General features: G+C 34.5%; 1 protein-coding gene and 1 long non-coding RNA gene across 2 annotated transcripts; one reads left to right on the top strand and one right to left on the bottom strand.

Annotated features, from left to right (window-relative positions):
• Nucleotides 1-10338: 10338 nt before the first annotated feature.
• Nucleotides 10339-11747, bottom strand: LOC128669348 (uncharacterized). The gene is made up of 3 exons (XR_008404633.1): nt 11542-11747; nt 11001-11284; nt 10339-10609 (listed from the first exon to the last, which is right to left on the bottom strand). It is a non-coding gene; the product is annotated as an uncharacterized LOC128669348 (long non-coding RNA).
• Nucleotides 11748-11874: 127 nt separating this feature from the next.
• On the top strand, nt 11875-15513 carry LOC128669331 (uncharacterized). The gene is made up of 6 exons (XM_053744089.1): nt 11875-12015; nt 12085-12149; nt 12653-12880; nt 13394-13558; nt 14131-14307; nt 14695-15513. Exons 1-6 carry the CDS (start codon nt 11982-11984, stop codon nt 15466-15468), a joined length of 1443 nt encoding a protein of 480 aa, XP_053600064.1. The 5' UTR covers nt 11875-11981; the 3' UTR covers nt 15469-15513.
• The last annotated feature ends 1478 nt before the right edge of the window (nt 15514-16991 follow it).

Here is a 16991-nt window from a genome sequence, read left to right on the forward strand (position 1 = left end):
TTCACAGCAATTCTTCTAACATAAAATTTACTATGTAATATATTACACATAACACACAACTTAATAAGAAATATATTACACATATAACACAAATATACTACACATGACAATAATGATTTGACATTTGTTTTAGTTGCTTTGAAAAACTATTTCATCGTGTGTTTCATGTTTCAATTGTAATTTGTCAATTTAATGCAATACCTACTTGTCCATAGGTACTCTTGTCAATTATAATGTTCCATTGGCAGTGCATTACGTGCACTTATTTCTTGGTTTTTCAATTGGCCAATGAATCCTTGAAATATGTATTATATAGGTATCATGTTATGTTATAAAACTATTTTGTGGGCCAATAAAATATAGTTTTTTTTGGTACCTAAGAGTAGATGGCGGGATAACCTCAACAATTTATAAAAGAATGGCCAGACTTTGCCTTGGATCGAGACGGGTGGGAGAATAAGAGAAAATCCTTGGCCCTGCAGTGGGATATGTCTTATGTCATCAAAAGGTTTAAAAAATATAGTCGTGAAATAAAATAAAGCGTAACATTTCATTAGGTAGATCGAGAGCGCACATCGAGCAAGGGTATATAGCAATCCTATAAGTATACCTGAATAGTTAATAATGTAATGTAATAGTTAATAATGTAATGTAAAATAATAAGTATACCTGAATAGTTAATAATGTACATTGTAATGACGTGACTGCTAGTTACGTTGCTAGATTACAACAAAAAACGAATCACTTTAAAATATCCTGAACCATTAAAAATTTATGTCATTCATAATACATAGGTTACAAAGGTTTCAATTAACTTTATAAGACATGTACTTAAGTACATTGAATAGGTACGTAAAAAAAACTTTAATAGGTACAACCCATGAATGCTGATTAAAACATTCTCTTAAAAAAACAAATTCATTTCAAATTCCGAGCTTGAAAACTTAGCTGAAAAATATAACGATGAATAATTGAGATGTCTTCAAAATATAGCAGTGAAATGCTAGTCTCGTGATGGAGTTGAGCGGCGGCATGGCGGGAATGTCTTTGCTAAATTGTTTACATTAACGGGCCATCTCGAATACTTTGAGCCATAACTCGGGCGCAGTGTGGTAGCTAACTGCCAGGGAAAGTTATAAATAGGAACTCTTTTTCGTAAGCTGAAACGATTGAGTAAAAGGATTTATCGAATAGGTAAAAACCTTTTACTCGATCTTTGCAGTTTAAGAAAAAGATATGTAGTTTATAAGAGTTCTATGCGACTTAGGGCCCGTTTCAATGTTTGCTGATATTTGATAGCATAAATATCTAACACAAAAATTGTGTTTCACAAGAGTTGAATAAAGCTAATTGGCCAATCACATTAGCTAGATTCATCTGGCGATTAATTAATCAATCAGATTACAGTACGACAATGTATGAGAAAAAGTGGCGAAACAGACCCATAGAATTATAATTTTTGTTTAGCTAATATATTCCTGATTTATGCACGTGTCATGGCATATTAGCATCTTCCAACATTTTCCATTTTTTATTCAATGTGGTCTTCTAAAGTTTTATATTTTAATTTTTTCATTAATTTTCCGCCATGTTGTATTTACCAGCTACTACAATGCCACATCCAAGTGTCACGTTCAAGGCTTTGAGTTCCAACCCTTTGTAAAGATGAGAATTTCTTTGATGTCGACAAGTATCTAGGTAGGAATGTTTTGACGTGAAATGTATCCTGTTATACATATGATATATATGATTTACTGATGATGCACCATTTATGTAATCATAATCAATTGAATATATATGGAGGTTCATTTAAAAAAAAAGGGGTTGAGAAATGTATCTTTGCCAAACCTTGTGGCTCATGTCGTATGTAGGTACTCTAAAATAACTACACTACAATCTAATTTTCTAAAAACTTTCCATTATTCAGAAGTCTAAAACAATAATAAAAAATCCATAATGTTTGCTACCTACATGAAAGACAATTTTAGAGAAACATAAAGTTCATTTTCAAAATATGTAATTTCTCTTCGATTATTCTATTTACAAAAAAAAAAGATAACATAACATTTCAATGTGTACATAAACAAAAAACAAACATAAAATATTATCTATATTTCTTTTATCTATGTTATTACCTATTTGTTATTACTAGCTAACAGCATCGCACTGGCGTCTGTTATCAGTGATTACGAGTTTAATTGTGCGTTAATTCGATCTAATTACTGATGTGGGCATCCGTGACCTCATCGAACTAGGAATGTTTGATTGAATACTGATTCCGGCCGAATACTGAGCATTGTGGGTTTATCCAAATTAATGGTGATTAGGTTCCATTCTATAGACTATAGACATTGAATAAATACTATATCACTATAGGGATGTGCCGTATATAAATTCTTTCTTCTCCGGAATTTCTCGCAATTTAGGAACTTAGATTAAATTAATAAGAAAAAATACATAGAATTGACACTTTAGATGATATAAATAAACTGTATTGACCTATTTATCACGTGACACGAAGAATCTGTCTATAATTTTAGATTTATTTATGTAATAAACACTTATTATAGATAATTTTGTTCGTAATAGGCCTATGGAGACAACCAGAAAACACTCCAAATCAATAAAATATAACAGATACATTTTTGTTCTTCATATTACAGTTTTGAATAGTTACAGTGCGTTGATGTAGTTTGAAAATGATAATGACTGCCAATCATTATTATTACCAAATTCATATAACACCAACCTATATACCACCATCGAAATGATTAAAGTGGATAAATTTCCTAAAAGTGGAAAGTAAAACACCTACCTTTTCTACAAACCTAAGACACTTCTGAAATTCTAAAAAATAATGTAAACATATAAACATGATCCATGAAATATTGAAGGTCATCTTACAATTAATAAGTGCAATATAGAAAACAGCTTATAAAAAAATCAAACAAAACAAAAACAATCGGAATACATTCTAATACTTTTACGCACACAAGTTAAACACCCCTTTCGTTAGTCTATGCCAAAAAACCACTCCGATCAATATTGAGTGACGTCATTCAATTTTAATTTCCATCAAGCGTGTCCAGGTTCGGCACTAATTCATTAGCGTCACAGACATCCAATACGTCATGTGCGATGGACGTCAATGCACGTCAGAGCACGTCACCGTGATTAGACGGTGATTGTGCATTGATCGCTGGCTTTGTTTGCCAAGCTAATTTGCTTGATGTACGGTATCGAAACAAGACTTGAATGTAGCATTAGAGCTTCTATATTTAGTGATATATACATATATATTATTTTATACGCCATTTTTTATATGAAAATGGTAATACAAACTTTATAGTTATCAAGTATAGTCACACAATATACAGACTATTTTTTGCATACATTTTGTGAGCAAATACGGATGATGAAATTAAGTCTGTATCCAAGCAATCGATTTTTCGATCTCTCATACAAATTGTATGATCAACTGATCGGACTTAGTTATGGAAAGTCGAAATCGTTCTTCTTTCACTATTTATTTTTATTGGAAGTTGTTTCATTTCATGAACATTGTTATACTGTGAAAATGAGTACAGTGAATAAATTGTTGTATATTTGGATATACAAGGTTGACTATAGACGTCATCCGTACTTACATTCCAAATATAAATCTGTATTAATCTCAATCCTTTAATCCTCCGGAGCTGCCAAAATGAAGTAGTAGCGCTATAAAAAGTGTCATAAAGGCATAACGGGGCGAAACGCGCAAATAAACGAGCCTTTTGTCGTAAAACTGTCGAATTGAACGACGCTATACAGCCGACTCGAACCGGCCGTGGCCAGTTAAAACATTAGGTTTTTAATTCCCAATATCGATTAAGTTTAAGGGTAAGTTGCACCGTTAACTTTGACTTGCGCACAAAAACACAAAGTACGCCACTTTGTTTAAGCGTCAGCGGCGGGCCGGTTAAAGTCAACGTCAAATTTGACGTTGCAACTAACTCTAATTGATAAAATTTCCATCATAAAAGATATTTTATATATATATACGAAACACGTGTAAATTGACCTTCAATCTTCTATTAGGAATGCTGGTTTCCAGGCGGTGTTTTTCTTTCGCTGTTTCAACATGATATTGTAGATGAGTAACTGAGTAAGATGGTATCCATTGATAGACTAACGAGAGCGAAACTATAGGCATTATATTGACAACCTCGGTGGCGCAGTGGTAAGGTTCTTGCCACTGAACCGAGAGGTCCCGGGTTCGATCCCCGGTCGGGTCATGATGGAAAATGGTCTTTTTCTGATTGGCCCGGGTCTTGGATGTTTATTTATATATGTATTTATTATAAAATATAGTATCGTTGAGTTAGTATCCCATAACACAAGTCTCGAACTTACTTTGGGACTAGCTCAATCTGTGTGATTTGTCCCAATATATTTATTTATTTATTTATTTATTTATTTATAGGCATAAGTTAGTTCGCCAAAACAATTCCACGGTAGCATAACATAAAATCAGGTGCGAGAAGGGATCATGTGGGCATTAATAATGATAAATTTGTGTCATTAATTCGTTCGGCTTAGTCTGGGAGTGCGCGGCGCCGATAACCAAATATTAACTCAATTAGTGCGCGCCGCTCTCAAATGTCTGCTAATCCAACCTCTGGGGCCCTGAGAATTATGACAGGACAGAGCGATACTATTGTTTTAATACGAATGTGTTTAAGCCGGTGACGGGTCCGTCAGTTTCGAAAATTGGACTTGGTTGGATTATGTCTATTTGTAATGGAAATCCGACTAAACAAACTGTAGCTTTTGTGTATTACATAACTTCAACTAAGGATGCCGAAGATCGAGTAGGTGAAGAAGAAAAAAAATAGGTAATCATGAGCTCCGAGGCTAAACGAATGGGAAATGAACCGGTAGTAGGTAGTACGCACGGGTAATACGTTTAGAAGAGATTTTTTGTATAGCTGTATTGTGTAACGTAAGGATTGATTTATTTTATTGCATTACATATGTATGTGTCATAATTCTATTTATAACAACATAGTCATATGCACCTTGTCAGGCATTACAATGGGCGAGACAAATATTTTATGTAAGGTATTCTGCGATAGAGTAGTTCGGATGACTTATTAGGTGATTTAATATTCGATTACATATAATTCCATGTTAGGTAAAATGGATCCAAAATCCCTGTCATAATTCTGACACGGCTCCCAGTCGGGCAGGCGCAGTGCAGGTATGTACAATGCCCGCGTCACACTGTGATGGATGCGGCGCGTCAAATTCGAACATGGCTCGCGTCAGCTGGGCGTCGATGCAAAGCAACGTCAGTGTAAAAGTCGACATTTTTTCTCCTACTATTTTTTGACTTTTGTATTGACTATAATCAGCCATTTTCATGTCGCTGCTACTGCGACTTATATTATGAATGGATAAAGAGAATGTGTTCTGAGCCACTACTCAGGCCATTGGGCCTGAGTAGTGGCTCAAAAGTGGATTGATGGGTTTTAACGACTGCAAATACAAGCGAGACCTACAGCTTAATGTGACTTCCGAGGCAAGTACCTAGCTCGAGATAATACAATAATTGTAGATCAATCATTACATGGGCGACCTAAAATAATTTTAAGGTCACCCATCTCATTAGATGGGTGATGCTCGAGTTGTGTTGAGAAAATAGGGAGAAATTTTTTAAGAAAAATTATGATAGCGACTTTTGGTTATGAAAATTATGCAGCTCGAGCATATTTATTTTACAAAATTTTTATATTAATAATTTTTATAACCAAAAATCGCTATCATAATTTTTCTTCAAAAATTTCTCTCTATTTTCTCAACACAACTCGAGTAGACGTAACGTATGTACATACAGTACTTGAGGCAACTATGCGTTGCACCACGATAATATAAAATAAAAGGTAATATTTGGCTACTCTTGATTTCTTTTTGATTCATCAGACATTGAGACCTTTACGAAAATACAAGTAGAAATAGATTCACATTACCTAACGTAATGACTCTGCAATATTTACATGTAAAACTGTACTTGTATACTGTCGTCTTACTCATTTCAAGACTCTACGAAAGAGTATTTAAGAGAGCAAAATGTATGTCATCGGTAGCCATTGGTATAGTACCTATGGCTACCAAATATGACAAATGTGAAGACAAAAATTTTACATAAATTTTTGTCTTCACACATTAAATGAAAAACAAGACACATTGAATGAAGTGCTCCATCTATACGATATTTAATTTGCGCCTCTGCTCGTCTACAATCTGTCATTGCTAACAATGCATTTGTCATTACAATTGGCCATATTAATTGGATTAGTGCAATTAGCCGACCCTTCAGTACAGCAATATGGATTTCCAGCTAACTATGCGTTATACACTGAATACTGTAACACCGTAGGCAAACTTAATTTCTTTTAATAATTAATTATGTTATATTGAATATTGATTGAGGTCATTGTTAATGAATTGGGCCAACTGTGTTAATTACATATAACATTTAATTAAGACGATTTTGTTTCGGTCCTATACAATTACAAAATGTAAGCAAAAATAAATCAAAAGTAAATACATACTTATAAAGAAATAACCTCGAAATATATCCTATTAAAATAACGGATTTAAAATTAAATACCAAATCGTTTCAAAAAAACAAATATGCCGTACAAAAACAAACTAAATCCAATCCAACTCGCGAATAAGACCGTTAAACAAATTATTTGACATAATATCGTTAATTAGAACCCTCCTTTGTAGTCGGGGAGGGTAATTAGGTTCGAATGCTCTGAATGGGGCTTTTTATGCTCGTTACGGCTAAGACAAAGGGCTAAGGAGTAAACACCGTATTCAGCCAAGATTTGCATTGGCTCAATGAAAGAGTTTGCCTTTAATTCGGTTAAGAGTTTGTGTTTGAATTGGTTTTCAATCCAAATTGAGTAAGCATGCTCGTAAGATATATATTGTAAATTCCTTTATGCAAAATATTATAATAAATTATTACTTTTATGAAAAAGGAATAACTTATATTAAATAGCACTAGTCTCATACGGGTATCATGTATGGTTTTTAACTCGTATCTTTGTTGTGTATCAATTTTAATTATAACAGAAATTGTCTTAAAATTTTCACGTAATATTATAATAATACTAGTTTACAATAAAATCTAATTCAGTAATCTCAGTACCAAAATATTTGTAGACAATCTCAAAATAACCCCCCGAATGGGTATCATACAGTCCTAAAGAGTCTCGCCTTAGTCCCGCTGCATAGAGTTCAAAAAACACAAGACGTTCCCCCTTAGTCTAATTGCTGCTATTGTTCCGCCTGATTTGATTCCGTATCTCTCTATAGGGCACAATCATTATAACGAGCTTAGCGGCCACGGACGCTCGCGATCAAAAAAGTTGCATCTCAGTTTTTCTTGTCCATATTAAATTCATACATGTGACAAGCATAGGACAGAGAAGGATAGCCTAAGGGAAGTGAGTCCTGTGCACAATAGCTGGTGCACACTGGTGATGATATGGTGATAGTACTTAATGTCACATTCAATTTATAATTTTTACTCTACTGCAGATGTAATCTTGGTAGGCTAATAGTAATTAATCTATTCAAATAAGAAGGCCACCATGTCCAGAACTCGTTAAATTTATCATTAAGTATACTAATTAATCTCTGGTTTGATCGCAGAAAGAGATCCTTCTCGTCCTTCTTCTTCTTCCTGGCTGCAAACTCAACTATAACTGAGACATGGGTCCATTTTCTTAGTTTTTCTTCTACACACAATCTTCACCATCCTTATTTTTTAATTCATTGTTAAGCAAATCCTCCTCGACAGCCAACTTTTTGGATTTTCCCTATCTGCCAGGAGCAAACTGCCACAATACTGCTAGTTTATGTTTAATGAGTATGTGTAATTTTCCAGTCTATTTTCCTTTATAGACAAATAATTATAGAATAACAAGATTGAGATCTTATTTATAAATGTAAATGTTTGTCTGTGGTTTTCACTCTTTCACGACTACATCGCTGAGCCGATTTTAATGAAATTTGCAATATATATACTTAGTGACCCGTGGTTAAACTACCGCGGGTGGAGCTGCAAACAAAAACTATAGTTTATAGATATAAAAACTATACTATAGTATATATATAGTAGTAAACAATAAAGTATAGTACCTCGTTAAATTTTAATTACTATTTAAATAATAAGTAATTTAAATTGAAACTGTTATAAATAGTCAGCTACACCACTATCCGCCCCGGCCGCCGCATCATGCACACTCTTTCCCTGACAATTTCAACAAACAACAACTTGCTCTAATTGTGTTTGCGATTCCTTTAGAAAGCTTTTGACTCCTCTCCAATTGTGAAAACTCGTTTTGAAACGACGTTAAATACGACCAAATTTCAGATAATTAACTCAGATTACGCTCTTTCAACGTATAATTCGCTTTTGTTGCATTTGCTTCGTAGGTCTTATTTATATATATATATATTATTTTTTTAATTAATAAGTTTTCATAAAAAGTTTTTAAAGTTTCTTCTTTACACAATACAATATAGTTTAAAAAAATCTATTTTTGTGAGTTTATTTAATTAATAATACAAATAGAAACAATATAACACCGTACTGATTGATATATAGTTTTAAAAATCTATTTTTGTGAGTTGATTTAATTAATAATACAAACAGAAACAATATAACACCGTACTGATTGATCGGAGCACAAACATTTTAAAACAATAGTTCGGCCATGCAAATGTCCAATATCGGGTAACTTAAAGCCGGATGCAAATTCGGAAAAACCTATTATAATCTGCATCGCACACCGGTGGACGCTCTTTTCATTCGATGCCTTTTGTTGGCGGATTCAATTAAGTTTACATCGGCGCCGAGGTCAGTTAATAAAAACCGAAGCCTACAAAAATTGGCGCGTAAATCAAATTCAATAAAGTGAGCCACAATAGAGCTGAAAGGGCATCGGAAAATGACGCCCCGCCGCCATACACCAACAGCGACACAGCGCCAATCAACTTATATTGCACTGTTAACTTTTTGTTTCAGGTGCGCCGTATCGATTTCATATCGCTAATTTTGCATAACTTAGTACTGTAATTAATATTGCAAACTGATATTGTCACAAAGCTTTTTTGGTGAAATTATTTGAACTATTACAATGAAAGCAATATTTTTTTCTTTTTTTAGATTACGTACTACAAACATCGTATATTGTGATTATTTACTACATAGGTAGTAATTTATTGTGCTTGAAGTGATACTTGGGTGATTATTACTTATTTATTAGACCATCTGAGATATTTAATAATTGATATTGATGAATGATTTATAAACACTGTGATTGCCCCAGCACAGATTTTAAAATTGATTAAAAAAATAAACAAATACCTACTTAGTTTTCTTTGCTTTATTATGACTTTTAACACTGTTTCTTATTATTTCAAAATCTTAAAATCATAAAGCCAGCTATCTACCTAAAGTGATATCCATCATTGTGACTTTTTGGTCTATAATGCGACTAGATTTTCATTTCATTAAATTACATATTAGATTTAAATTAACTGAGGAAGCAGTTATAAACTTTTCAAATAAAGCCGTCCGTACTAAGCGAATTACCCTTTTCTCAACGCTCAGTAATAAATACTGCAATCGAGTCACAATCGCCCTCCACATTAAGGATTCCCGTCCACCTAGTCCCGTTCCCGAATTAATCGCCCGAGAGCCTCTCTATTAAACTTCTTCGCGAGTTGTTAAGAAGACTTGGTGAACTCTTCAGATAATGTTAAACATTCATTCAGAGCTCCGCCAAGTTTCCAAATGGAGAATAAATCCTCTAATTCTTCGAGCGTTTAATATTCATATCATGGTATGGTGCGCCGTGTCGCCGTACTTTGTAACTGAAAGTTCAGTCAAGGCACCTATATGTTTTAAAGGTATGCCTTCTATTGTACGAGACGATGTATACTTTGATTACTAGAAGAAAATATATAGTAAAAGCAATAATGGTAAACCTTTCTCGCATGATGGCCGGAGCGACACTATTTTAATAAGTTTATTTCGGCATTTCTTCTCAGCAGTTGTCGTCCCGAAATGCTAGTATTTTGAACAAGACTTTGGCATGAAAAAATGCAATAAAAATAAATTGATTGTATTTGCAATTACTTTGCAAGTAAGTTACAAAAGGATTACGATGAGGAATAATTTTATTTATTATTTCAGAATATTTGTTTTATTTCTTTTTTTTGAGCATTTTTCCATAGTAGTCTTTCCCCTAATATTGAAATTTATACTTCAGCAAATATCAATAAAACTTGTAATTAAGCCAACTTACATTAATACTTTCCATTCTACATTTCAAAATCCAATTAATGTCAAATTGTTGCTAAAGGCGTAACCCTAAAGCGAGTGTTCATATTAGGGTCTATAAAATTTGAATGGCATTGCAGCTCTATTACCATTCCGACAGGATAGCCCCCACGGGACTCCACGGCTTGGAACGATTGGCTTCGACAACTTCGCAAGAGCTAGGTGTGGTTCCACCTTTGTTTACCATTCTTGACAGACTTCATGCTGGACAAAATAGTAAAAATATTTTTAACACCATCAGAGCAATGCATGATACAGCTATCTTCTCTACAATTACGTATTAGTGTTCACAAATAATCCTTTTAACATCAAGTTTTCTAATGACATAAATGCATTTGGACTGGGTATCGAACCCAGGACCTCCATATACGGACCGACGGTGGAGTGGCGTGGAGACCACTACGCTATAGGGTTATTTTATTATTCTTTATTAAAACAATAAAATGTGTTACAGGAATGTGTCAATCATAGGATAACAAATTGAAAATGTTAAAATTTAACACAATCGTATAACTGAATTCATATAGTAGTTACAGCAGTAAGACTACTCAATAGGAAGTGTAAAGCAATTGCGGGAAGCCGCCAAAACACGTACCTCGTTCATTCGGGTCGTTACACAGACACCAACTTCGAAAGACACCGACAAACCGCTCTCGCGAGTATAAAACTAAGAATAGTCAGAAGTAAGAAATGTTAAGAGAGGTCTTCGTAACTTGGACGTGTTATAACCATCTAAGCAAGTCGTTCTGACGTCGCCACATCAGCGGTTCGGGAACAATCTCTTCGCTCATTTGTGGGCTATATCCCATGTTAGTGTTCTTTCGAACGAATGTTAAAAATACGTCTTCATAAAACTGACAAAGTATGATCACGTTAGTTCTGGAAACATTTATTAAAAAGACTTCAGATTACTGCATGCTAAAACTAAATCCTTTAATAGAATATATATTACTGTAATGTATTATGCATTTCTAAGATTTAAAGTCAGAAAAATCGCAAAGCTCGCGGTGCCGCCCGCCCAAGCCGTGTTCCCGTCCGCAGTTTAAAATAAACGGCCCTTTTTATATTCTTGGCGTATTTTTCAAAAGTCGACGTCGCTCCTCTCTTATTAATACACGTTCTTAAACACCCCTTACATGAATAATTAGGTGTTTCCCGGATTTGCCGGGGCCGCTATCAGTAAAACACGAGTTTAAATTCGCAAAGTCATTCTTCTGGCTTTATTGAGGATAATACATCTTAGCTTGGATGCGATTCTGATTAATGCTTGAAACTCGAGTCTGGGCAACTTTGTCAGAGATAGCGGAGAAAAATAAAGGGACGTGACTCGACTAATTCGCTTTTTATGACAACGGAAGGTAAAAGAGTAATGGCACTTTTTTTTAAATTACTCTCGCAAAGAAGTTTACATGATTTTATCTACAACGTATAGCCTCCTTTTGATCTGGCTTCTTTATTTCAAACATAATTAAAAATATTAAGAATTCTTCTTTTGAAAACTATATTGTCAAAGAATATCTTGATTCGTGTCTGTCTAATAATTTTTTCTAGTAATTTATGAATTCGTAGTAAAAATATGAAATTAAAGTATATACTGCTAGTTTTTTCTGGTAAGAATTTTACTTATAAATAAATCGCATTGTAAGTAATGTTATTTACTTATTTTTACATTGTTCCAGTTGCATTTGTAAGTAACGTTTTTGCCGACGGAGAAAATGATATCAAAGGAATGTTTCCATATATGGTAAGTACAATATGGCTTTGCTATAAAAGTAAATCTTTTAACGACATTTTTTATAAAATATTTTGGTCCGTCTTATTTTCAAATGTGTGATTGTGATGTCGATTGAACTAATTATTGCATTTTTTTTATTCTGTCAAAGTTTTAGTGCTCGCTTATTAAAAGCAACCTGTAATGTATTTGAATAAGGATGAAAAATGTCGTGTTGTCTATGGTATTTACACTTCAGCAATTATATGTCCCCACTGCTGGGGCACTGGCGTTCCATATGGATAAAGAGATAATTTATTACCCAAGCGGATTTCTATGCCTAGTAGCTATTTTAGGCTGAAGAATGTCATCTGAGCGCAATACAAATTGCTTCTGAGCCTAAAGTCCACTTTCTTACTTCTTCTTCTCCACTCCAATGTCCTTTGTTTCCTAAGATGTTATTGGCACGAATATCCTTAACATCACATCTATATTAACAAATGTACACACCTATATTACCAACTTCTATAATCCAGGCATTCATTTACTACTCGGACGAGTCAGTGGTGGACACCACGGGAGGCCGCTTCTTCCGCGGGGCAGTCCTGATCATGCCAGACTGGCTGGTGACGTCAGCGGTGCAGATCAGCGACAACGCTAACGATGTGGCCTTTCCGAAGAAGACTCTACTGGCAAGGCTCGGCGCAGTGGCCGTTGATTCGAAATTCACGCTGAACGAAGATGAGGATGAACAGGAGAGAGAGGTAGGTCTGTCTTTGTAACTTATTTTGACAGTTCTTGTAACCTCATCAAGTGAACCTTTAATGTGGTTTTGATTCAGGTAAATATAGTTTTTCAATGATTGGATGACACAAGTGGTCAATCATATATCATAATTTTTTCTACTTTTAATTAATTTTAATTACTGAATCGAAATTGATAAAACAATATTGTATTAGGTTATTTAAAAGTCTTTATGGGTTTCAATTTTTCTCTCTGAATAACCAATTTATTAACTCGACTAACTTATAAAAATAATGACCTTTGTCTAACAAATGAAGTTATAGCTGATAATACTGAAGCCCGCACTTCCAAGAATCTTTTGATGCTTAAATATCTCTTTTATATGTGGCTTTACATATGAGGAAGATTGTTGTGTTTGATTGATTGTTAAAAAATATATCGATAAATATAGCTCGAGAATGATTGCAATTAGGATGTATTTGAATTGTCTATCCTTTAAGTATGTATGTTTGTAAATATACAGTCATGTACAGGTGATCAAGATAGTCCGACCGTACAACCACAGCGCGACGCAGTGGTGGCGCACGGACATCACCCTGATGCAGACCCTGCTGCCCTTCAACATGACAGCTGCTGTAGCCACGGCCCCTCTTTATGGCGTACGCACTGACAAGTCCTGCTTTATACTCACCTACGCTGTAAGTTTTTGGGTTTTTTCCACAATATTTCCACTACTACTCCTTACATCGTATTCTCATTGTTGAGGGCCGTGATCCTAATGTGATACCTTCCTATGCACTGTGTTCCGCCTTCCGGGCCTATGCTTTGCTGCTCGAATCGCATCACTAGTTTTGATTGATCTTCAGTGTCGAGCGATGTTGACCCACTACCAAATTATAAATAGATAAGATTTATATATTTAAAACCATAAATATATATTATTTATTTTAATATGTTATTACACAAATTTAAAAAAAGAAGTGTACAAATGGTAGACTTAAGCAATATGGAAATAAGGAATTTATAATTTTTTATCAGTGTTAGTATACATAAATTTATATTGAAAAAAATGGTAAGCCCTTCTGGCATATTAGGGACCAACACTGTTTGAATGAGTTTCTTTCGGCATTTCTTCTCAGCAGTGGTCGTGCCGAAATGCTAGTATAATCCTCAAACTAAATAGCTATAATCCTCAAACTACTCGTTTCAAGTCTCCAAACATATCTAATAACTTAAATTTCGAAAGTGATATTAAAAATATTTGTTACAGAAACGATATAATCAAGGAAACTCATCAGAAGATAGGATGTTGGCTCAGACGATGGTGGATCTCCTTCCACCGTCTCTTTCAAACTGCGGGAGCCATTTCTACGAAGTGACCATGACCTGTTCCTTGGACACCGACGATAAAAGCCCTACATCCAGAGACCAGCTCAGCGCCTGTCAGGTATACTACATTGATTTATCTCATCATCAACAATTAATTTAATAATTTCGTTCTTGTATATATATATCATATCTTGTACTGAGGTAAATTCCCAGTCGTGACATTTTAAAGTTCAAATTTTGAAGGTTGGAGTGTAATTTTACGACGGCGGCTTACCTAATGTCAATGTGTTGGGGATTGTTTTTGTTGCGCCTCGTATAACATCATACACAACTTGTGCCCGGAGCCTGTTAAAATTGATCCCATATATTTTTCTGACTCGAGTTAGCAATATTTCGTAATGATCAATAAAAGAGGCTTAATGTTCATGCGCGGTTAACTAACAATATGATTAGATCACTATTTCATGGTGAGTAAAGTTCAATTTTTGTATTATTTTTTTCACAGAGCTACAAAGGAGGGCCATTGGTTTGTGACAGCGCAGTCGTGGGGCTGCAGACCTATATCGACAACTGCAAAGCGCCCCACCTGTACCAACTCCTTTCTCCCTGGCAAAAGTTTATAGAGTGTGCTACCAAAAACAGGTGCGATCAAGTCGAATGCACTGACCTGTGCGTTGTTACCAATAAAGATTCGCCGTTGGTGTTGGAAACAACAATGATGATCAGCACTCCCGAATCTACCATATCTCAAGAAACAACGGTGACCAATGTGACAACAACACAAGAAACCATCTCTGAAAGTACGACTGAGTCCATATTAGCATCAAACGAGACAACAAAAGTACAAACGTACTCGACAACTATGGAGACTACGGAAGTGACTCAAGAATCACCTACATCTGAATTTGTCCCAACTTCAATACTAGCAATCGAAACAGAACCGCGAAGGATGGCGGCAGATCCAGAAAAGCCACCATCAAGCGCTTCAACTGTGTCATCAACTCGATCATCAAATCGATCATCAACTCACTCGCAAGTCATACCTCAAAACGCAAAAGCACAAAATTCGACTAATCCAAAACATTGGCCCAAAGAAAGAGCTTCTTCAATGAAGACTGATGAGGACGATTGCGACAGGAACTTAACCGTCGAAGCGCATCGCGTCGCGCGTGAACGCTGGGTGAAAGAGAACACCCAGGTGTACAGTAGTGCCACGGAAACAAATGTGTGTCTTTTCCAAAGCGTATTCTGTATTTTTGTTCTGACAAACTTAATTTAAAGCTTTTTGAACACATTAAAGTAATTTGTTTTTAGATTTCTACAATGTTTGTTTTTATTGTAAATCGTCTAATTTAATGTTTTTCATTTATCTATAGGTATCTATATAGATACCCATTTATACTCTGTTAGATAAGCTAATAGATAAACACTGGAATTACAAGAATTATGAAACTATGTTCAGTCTGATCTGGAATATTTGATGTGGACACAGAGACCAGCTACGCAATAATAGAAATGACGTCTTAGCAAAAATTTTTTCAGTCTGATGAACATTTATTGTTATCTTTTCATAGTATAACGACAATAGTTAAGTCAGCGTAATAAGTGAGTTTACTTATATATAATTGAAATTTGGCTAAGCTGGCTAAACTCCCATATATATATATATATATATATATATATATATATATATATAGAATACTAGCTTTTTCCCGCGGCCTGGACCGCGTCTCTAGAAATGGGAAAAATATTCCCGCTCCTCCTACCGATAGAAGTTCGATCGGAGAAACGGGAAGACCCCAATTTTGAGAACTTTGATTTTTTATATGCGAACTAAGTTGCGGGCATCAGCTAGTTAAATTATAAAAAAACTACACTAGAAATTATACTAAAATCTGAACACTAAGATTTGGAAAGCTTCGCTATTCGCAGGGTGGAAGTTTCCCGAATAAGTAGAATTAAGTAAGATGCAACTTCACGCCTCCGCTGTTCTAATAGCATTAACAAGTTTCCAGACCGTATTGGGGAATATTTGTGCACAAACTGTATTATAAGAAAGGTTATAATATGAAAGGAAATTAATTGTAGTACCTACATACTACAAGGATAACAAATATAGAAAATCATTTTCCCTTTAGATACACGTAGTACATAATTACTTAAAAGGTTATTTTATTCGACTTAAATATTTAAAAATCTTCAGTTTCTAAGATACAAAGGCCATCAAATCCACAACATAAGAAATAAAATTTACAACCTGAATACGGGTGTGACAAGCAGGACCATTTATATTCTTATGGTCTGACAGTATTTTTTGTATGCATTGATTTTCCGACTAAATATGTACATAGATGAAATATTTTGTACATTCCTCGTATTAATCATAGGTGCCAGAAGGCAAACTGGAGACTAATCCGAGCCAGGTCTACTAGGGAATGGAAGATTTACGTTTTCACAAGTAGGCTAAGTAGGTACACTAAACTTGCAATCCCACAAGCCGTCTCTGATTTGTTTAAAAGTGTTAAATATGCTTTAATTAATGTATGTTGTTGTCAAGCTACCCAATTTCATTGCAAAGTCATCACTATTACCAATGAAGAAAGTTTCATATCGTATTATGCAATATGCCGTTTACTAGGTATACAATGATAAACTAGGCAACAATAGTCTTTTGCTACTTATTAGGCATTTTAATAAAATTAATTAAAGATTTAGTAATTATATGGCAAAATATTTTTGCCATATAATTACTAAATCTTTGTTCAATTTCAAATGTTACATTAGACCTCTATAACGGTCTAT

Source organism: Plodia interpunctella, chromosome 4 (genome assembly GCF_027563975.2).
Source record: "Plodia interpunctella isolate USDA-ARS_2022_Savannah chromosome 4, ilPloInte3.2, whole genome shotgun sequence".
NCBI lineage: Eukaryota > Metazoa > Arthropoda > Insecta > Lepidoptera > Pyralidae > Plodia > Plodia interpunctella.

Bases quoted from the DNA above. Each gene is read 5' to 3' on its own strand.
- LOC128669331 (XM_053744089.1), top strand. From the start codon at position 11,982: ATGAAATTAAAGTATATACTGCTAGTTTTTTCTG. The intron at 12,881-13,393 runs GTAGGTCTGTCT...AGTCATGTACAG, and splicing joins AGGATGAACAGGAGAGAGAG to GTGATCAAGATAGTCCGACC. The intron at 14,308-14,694 runs GTATACTACATT...TTTTTTTCACAG, and splicing joins ACCAGCTCAGCGCCTGTCAG to AGCTACAAAGGAGGGCCATT.